Here is a 16,724-nt window from a genome sequence, read left to right on the forward strand (position 1 = left end):
ATTTATAGATACATTTATCGATATGGGTGCTAAACATTATGGCATATGATATGACAGCACATTTGTTTTTGAAAGAAGTTTTATTTTGCGAAAAAATGGTTATACCTATTTTCAGATATTAAAAAATGACAATAATTTTGCTATTTACTGAAGCTGCAACATAAAAGCGCTTAAAGCAGAAAAAGTGATTACTTATTAGTGTGAAACATCCACACTGCAGCTAAAATCATTTAGAGAATGCTATAGAACATAATGAAAGCGCATTTAGCCAATTTTGCTTTTGTTCCACAAAACTACAGAGGGCGTTTACACATTTTTAGAACTATTTTATTAATATTTAAAACGTAAAGCGTCCTTTTTAAAAATATTTCATCTGAAGGGCGTTTTTCTGGATTATAAGTCTGCGTCGTACTTTTCATGATAGATAGACTTTTCGTAAAATTTCCAAGGGTATCAATTTCCATTTCTATTCCACTATTTCTCATTGTCTATCAATTGTGGTGGGTTTACGCTTAGAAAGAGCTCTTTTCAAGAGACCAAAGGCAAAATAGACCACGGGTAAAATAGCAGGGAACTTCGAAAATATGTGTTGAAAAGATATATAAGCAATACTTCATGTATACTAGTAATCTTTATTTTTTATCTTACTGTCAATTTATATTTTTTCAAGGAATGCAGTGGTATTTTTCGAAGTATGATGTGTTGTTTTGTCACAATGAAGTTTCAACCTTTGAAAGCTACTGGGAGAAAGAAATGAAATTTTTTTCCTGCAAATATCGGACGCAAAACTTTCTCTTAAAAATACGTTGAATTGACTTCATTAATTTCTTCCACTCTTCTTACTTTTAATTTCGCGGTGTAAGAGGATCCTGCGACGATCATAAACCATTTACTGTAACTTTCTTTGTATGAATGGAGCCAGGTTTGTAATTTTTTTTCTCTTCGTTTTCGATAATAAATAGACCATTATTATTGCAGTCATTTAGATAAACCTATGCTTTATGAAGGGTCACACTGCTATATAGTTTACATACGCGGTTCTACAAATAGTTCTGCCTTGAGCTAAATGCCTCGCTAAACTTGTTGAATATTATGATTTTAGCTTTTTTAAGTTGTAAATCTTGGTTCATAATTTCATTTTTTGTTGCTACGTATGTATTTAAAGACCTTGTAATTGAATTCTGCGTTGATGGATTATCTGTTGTTACCAATGATTTAACTTTACAAACATCCAAAACAGTAAATGCCATTTTCGGGTATGCGTTTGAGTCTTCGTTTCATGTAGAAGTAATGATTGACGGTGAGGTTTTTCTCCTTTCCAATTAAAAATGTTGCTTATTTTGCACTTAGAAATTTTAATACCACGTATTTCACAACGTTTTTGAAATAGGAATATTTATCTTCGGAAAGGGTAAAAAGATATCGGTCAATCCACTGCTTGTTTATATGCGGCATTTTGAAAGAAGTATGAATTTAAAAGTAGGATGTGATATTTTACACAACAACTAATAAGCTGTTGCCAGAAACGCTCATTCCCAAACCTTTGTTTTTAGTAATTCGTTATCGAAATCGTTCTAAAAATGTGTAAACACCCTCTGTATTTTATATATACGAGTATAATACATTCCGAAACTTTCAGTTCATGTGAAATTTACAGTCTAATCCAAGCTTTAATCTGCTCCCATATATCTTATGATGCAGGTTAAAATTTTAATTTTCAAGTTACAGAGTTTTTTTTAACTTTCAGCTTAAACGGTAGGTTATAATTTTCACTTTAATTGACCATTACTTTTAACATTATTTTATTTCGGGAAGAGATAAAAGAATAGCGAAATTCAAAATTCTAAGATTTAATTTAAAATAACATATGCATTAACATATGATCGCGTATACTCAGATGCCATATTTTAATATGAAAACGTATGCGTACGTAATCCTCTATCAGAGAAATATACTAAAAGGGATAAATTAAAATCTATAAATTCTTAGGCCCCCGAAAACGAAATTTTCAGAAAGTACTTTCCATCTTCAGAAATGGATATTTTTAGCTCTGCTTCTAAAATATAATAATTAATAAGTAATTCAAAATCATGAATAATGCAGCAGCCTATAACTAACAGAAATAAAGACTATATATATCTCATGCAACTCTTTAGACTAAGCCATTATAAAATATCTCGTTTCCGCTTTTTCCTTAGTTTATATTTAACAAGCTGCCCCAGGTCAAATAACGATGCTCGGAACACTCAAGGACTGCAAGATAATTAGGAATATAATTAAGAAAGGACTTTCTGTAGAAAGAATAGTATACAATAATATAAAAACATATTTTATGGAGAATTTAATGATTTCATTCTTTTAGGTAAAGAATAATCTCCCGCGGCTTAAGAATTAAATATAATCTACCTAAACAACACTTAAACGCCTTACTAATTAAAACAATAAAATAAAATTTATTGCCTTCAATTCACTGTGGAATAGTTTCATAAATTAATTGAAAGAAAAATAACTAAAAATAAAGAAGTATCCGAATACATTTTATGATAAAATGAAAGTATAATGATATACTCTAATTAAGTTTGCAACAGGATGGCGTAATTGTGCTACCATCATCGAAAAAGGTATTTTTCGTAATGGCAAAAACATTTTTAAGTCCGAGAAGAGATACTTTCATAGGCAGTTAAAAGAAATTGGCTTGTAAATAAGTTACGCGTGGTTGAAATCATGAAAATGTATGTAGCCACTCCATTTAATAGTCCAGAAAAAATACCATCATAGAAAGGTGTTCTCTTCAGTCATTAGTTGAGGGTCTAACGACGACATAGTATTCTAATTAAATATTCAAATTAGCGAATTTCTCTTGCACGCTGCCATAATTTCAATTTAGGAAAGATTAACGCATCCTGGCGTTAGAGGCAGATTAAGTCAGTAATGAATTTCGCTAAATTATTTAATGTAGATATATTACACGAGAGCTATATGATTCTTCCTCCCAGTTCTGACTAAGAATATTTAGAGGAATGAAATCTGAAGGTCTCCTAACCCTCTTCTTCTATTGTCCGTCTCCTCAACAATCTTTTTTAATGCATGGACTTCAAATGCCTTTTCTTTACCAAGGATACTAAAAATTATAAATGCTCATGCTCTCGGAATACGAACCTAACACCTTCGGGGCCTCCACTAACCACGCTATGACGTTGAATATGGTTCAAGTCCCTTAATACGCAGTTCTTTAACATATATTTACATATGCTTTAACAGCATATTATAATTTAATTTGGTTAAGTTATAAGGTATTTCTCCCGCCTTCCTAGCGTGCCTTCGTGGTGTAGTGGTTATGCACAGTGGGCCGATATTCGGTTGCTAAATTTTCATCTTGCCTGCTTCCAAAATAATGTTAATGTCTCTACAGTGACGCCCGAACTAAAAGGGTGTTTGGATGATGATTCTCCTCACCCAGGATTTGCCGATTGGGTCCCCTAAAAAACCCAGTTGCCCCTTAAAAGGGGGAGTATATAAGGTATTTCTCCCGCCTTCCTAGCGTGCCTTCGTGGTGTAGTGGTTCTGCACGCTGGGCCGGTATTCCAGAGGTCCGCGGTTCGATTCCCGGCGAAGGGGTTTGCTAAATTGTCATCTTGCCTGCTTCCAAATTAATGTTAATGTCTCTACAAAGTTACTTAAAATTTTGTTAAGATTAATAGCAAATGTAACAAGGAGATAAATAGCTATTGCGTATTAATAGCCCAAGGAGAAAACAGAGATAAGGGGAAATTCTTTTTAACACTTTGTAGAGACATTAGGATTTTTGGAAGCCTGAGAGATAAAAAATTAGCAATGCCTTCGCCGGAAATCGAACCACGGACCTCTGAAATACCGGCTCAATTTGTTGACCACTACACTACGAAGGCACGCTAGAAAAGCAAGAGAAATACTTTATATACTCCCCCTTTTAAAGGGCAGATGTCACATTCTTGCCACTAGGTGGCGGGCATCTCTTCCTTTACTTTTGCTGTAATTAAGTTCCGAGAACCAGTAGAGATTGGAACCGCTCGGAGGAGCGTAAAGACTCAGAACTAAAAATGTAAAAATGTACTGTCTTAAAATAGTTATCACCTACCTTGTAAATAGTGTATATTAGCTTTTTATTTCAATAAATAATTAAAAGACAAGATGGCTTGTTAGCAGTAATAGAAACTCTTACTGAAAACGTGATTATTAGAAGCCTGGCGTCGTGAACACTAAAGATGCAGCAGGTAAGGAATTTTACATTAATTTTATTGTAAATAGAAGAACCTGATGCAACATTATTATGGCGCCCGAACAGGGACGCCAGGTTTTTTGAAAAGTTCTAATAAAGTGAATTCAAAAGCTGAATATTAAAATTGAAGATTTTAATACTTGTTCTTGAAGTATTCAGCAAAAGAATAATTTTGTTTTCTAAGTAAGAGTTAAATATTTGTTTTTCATGAGACGTATATTTTTTGTGTAAGTGTTTGAATCTAAGAAAGATAATGGCTGAAGCAGATAAATCAAAAAAGAAAAGAAGTATCTTAAGAACTGCCGTTACAAAACTATTTAAGAAAATCGAAAGTGAATTAAATAAATCTGAAGGTAGTATTAATGAGCTCGAAGAATTGTTAGAACAGCTTAATGCTAAAACCGAAACGCTATCTAATGCCGATGTGGAAGTTGAACCAATTCTGAGTGTAGATGAATTCGAAATTACAGAACAATATCGCGAGAAGATAACGTTATGGAAATTCAGGCTTAAGAAACGGATTAAGGAACTTAATCATGACTTAAATGCACCGAACACACAGCAAAATATAAAAGATACACCTAATGTTAAATTACCAAAACTTTCGATTCCCGTATTTTATGGGAACAGTAGTCAATGGCTTACTTTTTGGAATAGTTTTGAGTCCTCAATACATAATAACGAATCATTGAACAAAGTAGACAAATTTAATTACCTGAAAGCGTATTTAGGAGGAACAGCTGCTAATTGCGTTCAAGGACTTCCGTTATCGCCGAAACATTATGATTCAGCAATTCAAATCTTACACGACCGTTTTGGAAGGAGAGACATTCTTATTAATGCGCACATGAATAATTTGCTGAATATTGAATCATTAAAAAATGCGAATGACATAAAAACATTTCGTAACTTGTATGATAAAGTACAAACACAGATTAGATGTCTCGAAGCGTTAGATGTTGTATCGGAATCTTACAGTGCTTTGCTGTGTCCGATGATTTTGAAGTTATTGCCTTCAGAATTAACGCTTGAATTTCATAGAACACAAAATGTTGGCACAGATTATAACATAAAAAATTTAATGTCATTTTTACACGCAGAACTTTCATCCCGCGAACGCACAAGGTCAACGGTTTCGCAACAGCAAAAAGTATCCGATCGGCGACAGTTTTCTTTCCCCCCTGCAACGAAAAGCGCATATGGTTTCTCAAATAGACATAATAAACCAAAGATTCCGACCGCTACAGATTTGTTTACAAAATCTGAATGCAGGGAGGAAGATATGAACTGCGTATTCTGTAATCAATTCCACAAGATTCATGACTGTAGTTTCGTTTCCGGCTTATCATTACAAGAAAAAAGGGACATTTTAAAAAGAAAATGTGCTTGCTATAAATGCCTAAAATTACACCATTTGGCTCAAAACTGCAGAACAAAAATAACTTGTTCTATTTGTAAAAAACAACATGCAACTATTATGTGTAATAAACAAAATCCTTCTGTCGAAGTTTCGGAAATTAAAAAAGACAAACAGATAGAAAATAAAGTACTTTCAAATCAAGCACGATGTTCAGAAGTATATTTGCAAACTTTTAATTGTTCGCATATATGGAAGAGGGAATAACCAATTTGTTCGAGCGATAATTGACACCGGAAGTCAAAACTCATACATAAGCAGGTATGCAGCAGAAAGGTTACAATTAAGAAGCTTAGGTGAACAAAATGTAACCCACGGACTTTTCGGTGGCATAGAAGTTTCGGGAAAACATAAACGTTATAGAATAAAATTGGGTAGCGTAGATAAACGGTATAATTGCGAAATCAATGTATTGGATGAAAGAAAAATATGTTCTTCGGTCCCTAAAATCAAAAATATACACTGGATTAGGGAACTTAGAAGAAGAGGAATTTACGTCAGTGATGTTTTTGAAAATGGAAATTGCAGATTATTCCAGGAGAACCCTCAAGAGATTCATTTGTTGTTAGGGGCAGATGTTGCTGCAAATTTATTTACAGGTAAAATCGAAGTTCTTCCTTGGGGAAGATTAGTTGCTGTAAGTACAAGACTTGGGTGGACAGTCATGGGGAAAGCGAACACTGACAATTATGAAATAGAAAATTCCTTTTCCACGCTTTCGTTATCTTTACATATTTCTGATGCCACGCTGTCAGAACTGTGGAGGCTTGATGTTATCGGAGTAACAGATCCAGTTACAAAGAAGGCTAGAGAGGAAAGGGATTTGCAATCAAAACTGCAGTTCGAAAATTCTGTATCTCTAAACGAAGAAGGGCGTTATGAAGTCGCACTTCAGTGGGCGGAGAATCATGTACCACTCTCCACCCACAAGGATTTATCGTTGAAACGTCTACAATCTACCACCCAGAAACTTTTATCTCAAAATTTATTTTCTTCATACAATGCAGATTTTAATGACTGGTGTAACTTAGGAGTGATCGAAGAAGTTAAAGAAAATATTGCGGTTGACTATGGACATTATTTGCCACATAGACCGGTGATCAAAGAAAATGGCTCAACACCAATTCGACCGGTGTTTGATGCGTCTGCGAGGAAACAATCGTCTCCTTCTCTAAATCAGTGTTTGGAGTGTGGACCAAATTTGATAGAACTAATTCCTTCTCTTTTGTTGAGATTTCGGGAAGGCAAGTTTGCTGCTATAGCAGACATTGAAAAGGCTTTCTTACAGATCAGTGTAAGGCCTCAAGATAGAGATTGGCTTCAGTTTTTCTGGTGGGATGATGTGGAACAAAAGAAAACGAAAGTATTTCGTCATACTAGAGTAGTATTTGGGGTTAAGAGTAGTCCTTTCCTTTTGGCAGCTGTTATAGAATTCCATCTACAAAAGTACATGAAAAATTCCTCATATGATACGGAGATGATAGCTAAACTCTTGCGTAGCTTCTACGTAGATAACATTGTTGCCAGTTTTGACAAAGAATCCGAGATGATCCCGTTTATAGAAAAATCTCGAGAAATAATGTATGAAGGAAAGTTTAATCTTCGAGGTTGGTTACATAACGGAGACAACTTGAAACAGGAAACTATTTCACCCGTATTGGGTCTGTTATTGAACTCTCAGAAAGATAATTTAACTTTGAATCTGAATTGGCTAGAAGATTTTGAAATGGGTATAATAACGAAGAGAACAATTCTCGCTGTAGCACACAAAATATTTGATTCTATGGGAATTGTGAGTCCTGTTTGTTCTCTTGTATCCTAAAGTATTGTTGCAGAACCTATGGAAAACAGGAATTTCTTGGGATACTGAAGTCGACGAGAGTACAAAACAAAATTTTGTGAATTGGTATAAAAGTCTTTTTCTCTTAAAAGAAATATCCCTCCTACGTTGGATACATTCCAGCAAGGACAATAGGAAGTTCTGCAGCATTCACACATTCTGTGATGCCAGTAGTAATGCGTATGCTGCTGCAGTTTTCTTGAGAACTGTGACGAATTCTGGAGTTGAAGTTCATCTGTTGGCATCGAATTCTAGGGTAGCTCCCGTGAAATTTATTACGATCCCTCGTCTGGAATTGATAGCTGCCACGATAGGTGCCAGACTATGCTCTTCTGTTTTAAATGGTTTACAATGGCAAAATGTGGAAACGCATTTTTAGACGGATTCTACAACAGTTTTGACATGGATTCAAAGGGAAGAGATTGTCTGGGCTGTCTTTGTGGAAAACAGAGTCAGGGAGATTAGGAAACTGACGGATCCAAAAACGTGGAAACATATTGCTGGAACAAAAAATCCAGCTGACCTCCCATCAAGAGGTTGCAGCGCCAAACAACTTTTAGTAGTTAGATGGTGGGAGGGCCCCGACTGGCTGAAGAAAAATCAGGAAGAATGTCCTAGACAAAGGGAAATACCGGACATGGAAATAGTGAATTCAGAAAAAAGGAAATCAGTCATTTCTGCACTAAATACGCAAAGGGTAGAACATTTTTTTGAGAAATATTCATCTTACCATAAAATGTTAAGAATAACTGCTTGGATATGCAGATTTATCAACAACTGCAGAAGATCAGATTCTAAACAATCAGGAGAACTCACGGTCCCTGAAATAGAAACTGTAGAAAAGAAAATATGCAAGATAATACAAATAGAAGCATTTGGCAAAGAACTTAAACTTAGCAACCTTTGTACCTTTTTTGACTCAGATGGCCTTATTCGGTTAAATACCAAGATTACTAGAAGAGAGGAAGAAGAAAATTTTCTCTGTCCAATTGTATTGCCCTCAAATCATGACTTAGTTCATAGGTTAATTTTAGATTACCATTTGCGACTATTCCACGCTGGTGTGCAATTCGTACTAGCCAATATTCGACAGAAATTCTGGGTCCTGAGAGGAAGAAAAACAGTACGTAAAGTTCTTATGAAGTGTGTTCGCTGTAGAAGATATAGCGCAAAGAATATAGAGACTGTTCCAGCACCTCTTCCTGAAGATCGAGTTCGAGATGCTCTGGTGTTTGAAGTGACCGGAGTCGATGTAGCCGGTCCTCTTTATTTACGAAAAGGAAAAAAGGCATGGATCTTGCTCTTTACTTGCGCAGTCTATCGCGCGATACATCTTGAGCTGATAGAAAGTTTATCAACAAATGCGTTCATCTTGGGATTAAGGAGATTTATTGCCAGAAGAGGTCGTCCAGGTATTATTTACAGCGACAATGGCACTAATTTCGTTGGAACTGAAAATCTGTTAAGATCGATAGATTGGAAAGAAATAGAATGTCATTCAACTAGTATGAGAATACAGTGGAAGTTTAATCCCCCAACTGCTTCATGGTGGGGCGGTTGGTGGAAGAGGTTGGTACAAACAGTGAAGAAGATGTTGAGAAATGTTCTCGGCAAGTCCTGTGTCTCTTACGAGGAAATGTTGACTATACTTTGTGATATCGAATCAGTGATTAACTCAAGACCCCTTACGTACCTTTCAGAAGATCCAAATGATCTTACGGTACTAACTCCTTCAATGTTTCTACAAGATGTGCACGACGTCGGAGTACCAGACTTAGACTACCTGGATACCATCAATCTGACAAAAAGATACAAGTTCTTGCAGAACTTAAGAGAACATTTTCGCAAAAGATTTCGTGATGAATATTTAGCTATCCTAGTGCAAAAACCATCTAAGCGATCTACTCGGACTATCAACAAAAATGACTTGGTGTTTGTCGGCAGCGACAACAAGAAGAGAATAGATTGGCCAATAGGTCGTGTTGTAGAACTATATCCTGGGAAAGACAACGAAGTACGTGTTGTCAAAGTGAAAACTGCAACGGGTGAACTCCTAAGACCTGTGAAACGTATTTATCCTCTCGAACTTGATAGACCTAACTTGTTTAGTGACTTCACCATGAACAGAAAAAACTCTGCCGATAAGTGTGACAGTGATATGAACTATCAAACTAGATATGGACGTAAAACTGTAAAACCTGTTACATATTTTTAAATAGCTATACTAATTTTTGTTTCTTTTCAGTATTTTAGAATTTTAATTGTCCTAACAGTCGTCAATTGGAACATGTTATCTGGATATGGTATGAATGTAATGCAGAAAATGTTTAGATGTGTAATCCTTCTTTGTAAGTATTAATTTTAGAGCATTTGTTACTTTTCATATTTGTGAAAGTTGTACTTGAATTTTTGTTTGATTATTGATAAATTTTGTTTTGATTTTCCCATCTTATCGAGGTAAAATCAAAAGGTGGGAGGATGTCACATTCTTGCCACTAGGTGGCGGGCATCTCTTCCTTTACTTTTGCTGTAATTAAGTTCCGAGAACCAGTAGAGATTGGAACCGCTCGGAGGAGCGTAAAGACTCAGAACTAAAAATGTACTGTCTTAAAATAGTTATCACCTACCTTGTAAATAGTGTATATTAGCTTTTTATTTCAATAAATAATTAAAAGACAAGATGGCTTGTTAGCAGTAATAGAAACTCTTACTGAAAACGTGATTATTAGAAGCTTGGCGTCGTGAACACTGAAGATGCAGCAGGTAAGGAATTTTACATTAATTTTATTGTAAATAGAAGAACCTGATGCAACACCTGGGTTGGGAGAAATCATCATCCGCCACCCTTTTAATTTGGGCGCCACTGTAGAGACATTAGGATTTTTGGAAGCCGGAGAGATGAAACAGTAGCAACGTCTTCGCCGGGAATCGAACCATGGACCTCTCCGGCTCATCGAATACCGGCTAAATGTGCTGACCACTATACCACGAAGGCACGGTAGGAAAGCGGGGGAAATACTTTATAACTTAATGAATATCTCGGATCTGCTCGTAGAGCATATAGAAGATATATAGAAGTCTAAAGCAGTAATCTTTGAGCAGAAAGCTCTCTCAAATAGATGAAAAATCCCTATCCAACTGATTAATAGCAGCTCACCTCTTATATAAAGTTCCTCAAGGGAAAAAGTAAGCATTTCTGGAAGTTTAATGAGAAATCGCTAGTAGAATAAAATAAATCGAATAAAACATGTTAGTATCGAATAAAACACTTTTCGAAATTTCCAAAATGCTATAAACATCGTCAAGATACCAAAATCACCGCCATTATCTTATAGGAAGGTATATCGCCGGTTCTACTTGAGCCAATTTCTTGCAATTCCAAAGTCAATCGACTCCGAATTATGAAGACCATATACGAACTAACTACACACAAAATAGAAAAATTGACTCCAAATTAAAATCAGATTAAATATACGATAAACAAACATTCAGTAGCTGTACAAAAATTACTAAAAATATATATAAACAAATGATAAAAACAACAAAAACAAATACACAACAAATTAAAAAGAATGAATATATATAGCCAAAACATTCAATACTTAAAGTCGAAAATTCAATACCTAGAACCGAAAATAGCTGAAAAATAACATAAATTTACAAAAATTTATTTTCCACGTATTTTTAGCATTTCTTTAATTAAACTGACAGAAAATGCTCACGAAGTTATTACATGAGTATTTATTTGCAGCAGAAAAAAAGAAAAATGTTATTAAATATTTTATTTACGTTTTTAATAATTTTCTATGCAACTTACAGACGCAAAATTAAAACTACGTTTTTTTCAAAGGCTTGTTAATGAGAGAATTTTCGCTAGCATCAAATAAAATCAAGTATTATATCTAATTATAAAATATGAACATTTATTGTGAAAACAATAAAAAGGCTTTAATTATATAAAAATAAAGGATTTTGTAAATTGGCAACATATGGCAGACCAAGAACTCATGCGAATTAAAGCTTCAAAGGACTGAATGACTATTAGAAATGCTTTTTTTACAATTTAAAAATTTTCTGATTAAACTTTCTAACCGCAATTCCACGTGTTATAATTTTTCTATTTTTAGAAACTAATGATAATACACAGAATAAACATTAAATGTAATATTTCACTTACCCTCGTGTTATCGAAGCTGGATTTATTTGTAACATCATACAGAAGAAGCAGAGCTGAAAAAGATACAAAATAATCTAAATTAGTATCTTTCTGCATTAAACAACATAAATCTTAATCTACAAATAATACAATTTCAAATTTTTGTAATTATGTAAATCCTTAATATGCATATAAATAGTTAGCAAAATTATTGCTGATATATTTGTAAATGATGATCATATGACGCATCTGTATCCCCTTCTCTTCCCGTTTACAACACATATTATTTTCTTATTTTCAAAAAATTCCCCTTGTGATTTTATTAAAACGAACCTTCTTATTTAATTAGGAGTAACTTTCAACATTAAAATTAATTTAACTAATTAATGAAAGAAAATATCAATTAATAAGACACGCTTGGGAATTTCCATTCCTTATCATAAAATATTCCGGAAAGGTTTTCTTGCATTCCGTTAGTTTAGACTTCTTCAAAACAAATTAACTAATTTTTAATTAACAATTAATTATTACTGAGGAGATAATGGTGTATTTAATTATGGCAAAGCACGCTAGGGCTATCTGCCTGAGGGGAGGGATGACTTTCGTGGAGGACTTTCTAAGGGAAACTGGCTCGTATACACGTTACACGTGGGGAAAACCACGAAAACGCCCATGCAGCCGTTCGCGGGATTCGAACCTCGGACCGAACTACCAGTGTTCAGCGTCTTTAACTCTCGGCCGCTGGTGGGCGCTGAGGAGATAAACAGTGAATGCATTTACTGTGTTCTCGTAATCGGTAATAAAATCTAAAGGTCTGTCATTTTTTGGATACTCTCTGCATCGTAAAAGAAAAGAAATCGATAATTTTTAACTTAAATGAGATAGCGAAAAATGACAAGTCAGACATATGACATTAAAATTCGAAAAATAAATATATTTTCAGAATAAACTTCTAAAAATACTGAAATTTAAATACACCACATCAAATTCCAAAGCGTAATTCATGTTGTTTCTTTCGCGCAATTTAAAAATTTTCCGAATGAGTTGCTAGAAATTTATGACTAATTCAGCTTAATTGGTCGATATGGAATACAAAAAAGTATCCAAATTTCAAAACGATACCTAATTGGCGATTTTCAACAAAATACAAATGAAAGAAGTTTTGTCATATGAATAGCATACATTATTTATTCAACAACACAATGACATACCACATTTCACATAGTTTCGAACACTATTTGTTTAAAACGCTAAGAATACCGTGCTAATCACTGCGATCAAAAAGTAACGGAAATGATTCATTTAAAATACGCGTTTTGAAAAAAATCGCGTTTTGAAATTCCTACGAATTTCATTTGGCAGCAATCCATATTTCTTTATTTTTCTCGTTTTGCACTTGAATTTGTGTTTAATGAATAAAGAAATTTTGCTGCAGCGTTTGAAAAAAAATGGCAAATGTTTTACAAAAATGTTTGAAACGTTCCAAAAAAACTTGCGCGATTTTCAAAAATTGGCGAATGCAATGAAGCAAAGGAATTGCACTGAGTATTGTTTTGGAATTTCTGCTACAAAAACAATTAAAATGTCATAAAAATATTTAAAAAATATCACTCTAAAAATCGTTTAATATGCTAAAGTAAGGCAAAGAACGCTTCAAAGATGAATCACGCTTCGGTAGTAGTCAGTAGACCATCCAACTGACACTAATGAGCAATAGATAAATCAAGGCAGAGAGGTGGTACTGAGCGATTTTTATTCAATAATTAGGGATATCACTCAGCAAGGTTTAATATCTTTTGTATCCGTTCAAGCAATTTTGAATTTTCGTGTTTGTGACGCGTTGTTGCGAATGTGACGCGTTGTTGCTCCCGCCGTTTGGTGGCTCTCCGAGCCTCTTGTCTATGATGTTATTCAATAACTTTAGTTTCTTGGAAGAGCGAAGGTGTTAAGTCTAATAGTAACGAAGGCGTTTGCCTAATAATAATGCTTGTAACCACTGTATTTTATGTAAATAAATTTGTGTATATTAATATCAAACGTGAATAATCACTGCCTCTGGGTTTATGCTCGAAGATTGGTAATGTAGTGATCAAATGAATAGTAATGAAAATAGCTATTACATGCGTGGGGTTTTTCAGTTGTTCCAAAATGTCTCATATGGAATTTACAACGTGTTAATGTAATTTAGGAGCTACTACTTTAAGATGAATCTTTAAAACATATTATCACAGTGATGAAATAAATATCTGTGCTTTACCACAGAAGCAGTTAAACGATTAAATGATTGGCGCTCGAAATGAGAACAAGGCCGGAAAGACCACATCAATGCCTGTTAAAAATCGGTTAATGTTGACTTTTTTTTTCCGACTGTTGTAATGTATAGAATGAATTTCTATCAACTTACTAAACTCTTAAAAAAGAATACTATCCGAGTGTTTTGTGGCGTTTGCGGGGAGGAACTCGAAGAAAATAACCTCATCTACAACGAATCAATCCATAAATGTCATATTATGAATACAGTCCTGCTCACTATGCTCTTGTTATTCGTCAATTTTTAACCAAAACTTAGCACGTACGGTACTGCAAGCTCAACATTCATTTGCTACGGCACCGCGTGACTTTTTGTTTCATTATTAAAAATGCCACTTCGTGGCCATCAATGAGTTCACTAATGGAATAAAAGAATACTCGTGACGAATCTTGAAGGAGTTTCAGGCAAACGACTTTAAAACATTTTCGAAGATTGGAAAACGTTGGCGTACGTCCACTGTAGTCAGAGAATATTTCTTTGAAGACAGTGTAATAGTAATATTCTAATAAACTGAAAATTTATTTTTCTATCATAGTACTGCATAGATGAAATATATTTAAAATTTAATGCAATCATATTTAAAAGATTTAACTAACTCATCCGATTAAACATGTAAAGATAAAAGTATTTGGATACGGAATTACACGACTAAGTTGACGTTTAGTAAATTAACACATCATAATCTTATTTGACTCTCTCATTCTCATCTGGATTGCTATATTATAGCTGTTAATTTACGGTTATATTTTAATTGCACCAATTAAAATATATATTGCACTAATTTGCTGCTACATTATTTTTTTAACTTGTGCAGTGAGTGATTTATTAGGTATCTTTGTTTAGATTTACTTGCTATTTTAATTTTTATGCGAAATGCACTATATAAATGCAGACGCAAGAACTTGAAAACATTTTGTTTGACATGTGTGTAGTTATTTTATAACTATAAATATAAAATATTACACAGAAATCGTGGAAAGACTAAGCAGTTGAAGGTAGGTACGGAAATTAGAAAAAAATCATACAAAATTTATATTCTGGTAATTCTTCTTGCTGGAACTCCGAAATAGCATACCTGATGAACTCTGTGACGCGGGACTTCAGTCTTCCCTTTTCTTGCCTGTTTCCTGACCGTTTCACAGAGACGCTACTTGAGTGTACACGTGATGAGCCCATGTGGCGTTATTTCAATAACCTTAATAAAACCAAAATCTTTGGCCACTTAAGCATAAGGACTCCATGAATTCGATCTATTTTGGTCTGAGATTTTATCTGTTTTATTCTATTTGCAATATTTTACTTAGAACAGGCCCACGAATGAATTATGGTCAATAGGAAGAAAGCTTCGATTGTTGACCAAGACGTTACTCCTTTACAAGAGACAGTATGACTTTGACCAGTTGCATTCCAGTTTATGATGAGCAACGTTATGGCAGCCATCACCGCTAACCATTGTTCCGATCAGGGCGGTAGAAAAGAGTTGAACGTTGTCAACTAACCCAAACAGAAATATACAAATCCCAATAAAATTATAAAAATGCTTTTCAGCGTATGCCGAGTGAAGTTTTGTTGCTTGATGAGGAAATCAGCCAGTGATCGGTTGTTGATATTAACAGTTTTCTAGGAGAGTATGTATAAAATTGAAAACTTATGGGACGTAATAAATTTGTTCATAAGCTATTGATTTTGTTTGTAAATATTTACGATTTGACTCAACAATACACTTAACTTTCATCAGACGTTTTCTCAGCTTCGCTCATGAGAATTATTAATTTAAAAGATAATTTAAACGATAATGGTACGTATAAATGGAAAATTTTGAAGCAACACATACATAAAAATAACATTATTGTGTAAAGTGACATTATCAAAAACAAGCCTTTCAGTTTTCTGCCAAACTTTAAAAGGATGATCTCTAATTATTTCAAAAAATACAAATATAATAAATATAATGTAATACAGATATGTGAGTAAGACACATACGTACTTTTAATACTTTGGTATAAATATTTACTTTTTCTGAAACAGCCAAAAATATTTATCAAGATTATCTTAAACAAACTACTTAACTTCTTTTTATCTATTAAATCGGATAAAGAATATTAATAATAATTGCAATACACTTATCCTAAATAGCTCTGCTAAAACAAATTGTGATAAGCAGGTTTCTTTTACGTTTATTCTATCAAAGGCGCAGAAATTCTGAAGCAAATGCTATTTCCTCGATTATTGACATGAAGATCCCAGAATTTTATGAATTACAAACGGTGTTATTATAATAAAGTTGCATTTCTTCAAGTTTAAACAAAGCTTAAAAGTTAAATATTTATTACTTTAACAAAGAGCTATTATGATTAATTACGTTGAAATAAACAGGAATACCAAATTAAAATAAAACAGGATATAACAACAAATAAAAGATAGTAATATTACTCTGGAACAATGTTTAAGACACTACTTTAGTTGAAATTCCAAATAATATTTTCAAGGAACGGATAAATACGTAGAAAGAGATAGAAAACAGATAGTTAAACATACAGATAGACAAAAAAAGACATATGCATAGATACAGTAAAAGAAAATGTATGCATAGGTAAACTACAGACAGAAGGAATAAATCAGTAAATTAATTAATGAGACTACGATAAAGATTAATAAATATTAGAATAAAATAGTTAGATCAATGCAATGGGGAGAACAGAATAAGTCAAAAGAATAATATACAATTTATAAGAATAAAGA

The 16,724-nt window shown here is 33.7% G+C and overlaps 1 protein-coding gene across 4 annotated transcripts in view; it reads right to left on the reverse strand.

Moving 5' to 3' along the window:
* The window catches only part of LOC118203910 (ras-related protein Rab-37-like), a 452,520-nt gene that overhangs the window by 77,099 nt on the left and 358,697 nt on the right, over positions 1 to 16,724 (reverse strand). For all 4 annotated transcript variants that reach the window (XM_085823503.1, XM_085823504.1, XM_085823505.1 and 1 more), the window contains exon 5: positions 11,693 to 11,745. In XM_085823503.1, coding sequence (XP_085679629.1) covers positions 11,693 to 11,745 — 53 coding nt within the window. The remainder of the gene's footprint in view (positions 1 to 11,692; positions 11,746 to 16,724) is intronic.

This window comes from Stegodyphus dumicola, chromosome 9, assembly GCF_044657685.1.
Source record: "Stegodyphus dumicola isolate Sdum_Otavi_A_Nest chromosome 9, ASM4465768v1".
Taxonomy (NCBI): domain Eukaryota; kingdom Metazoa; phylum Arthropoda; class Arachnida; order Araneae; family Eresidae; genus Stegodyphus; species Stegodyphus dumicola.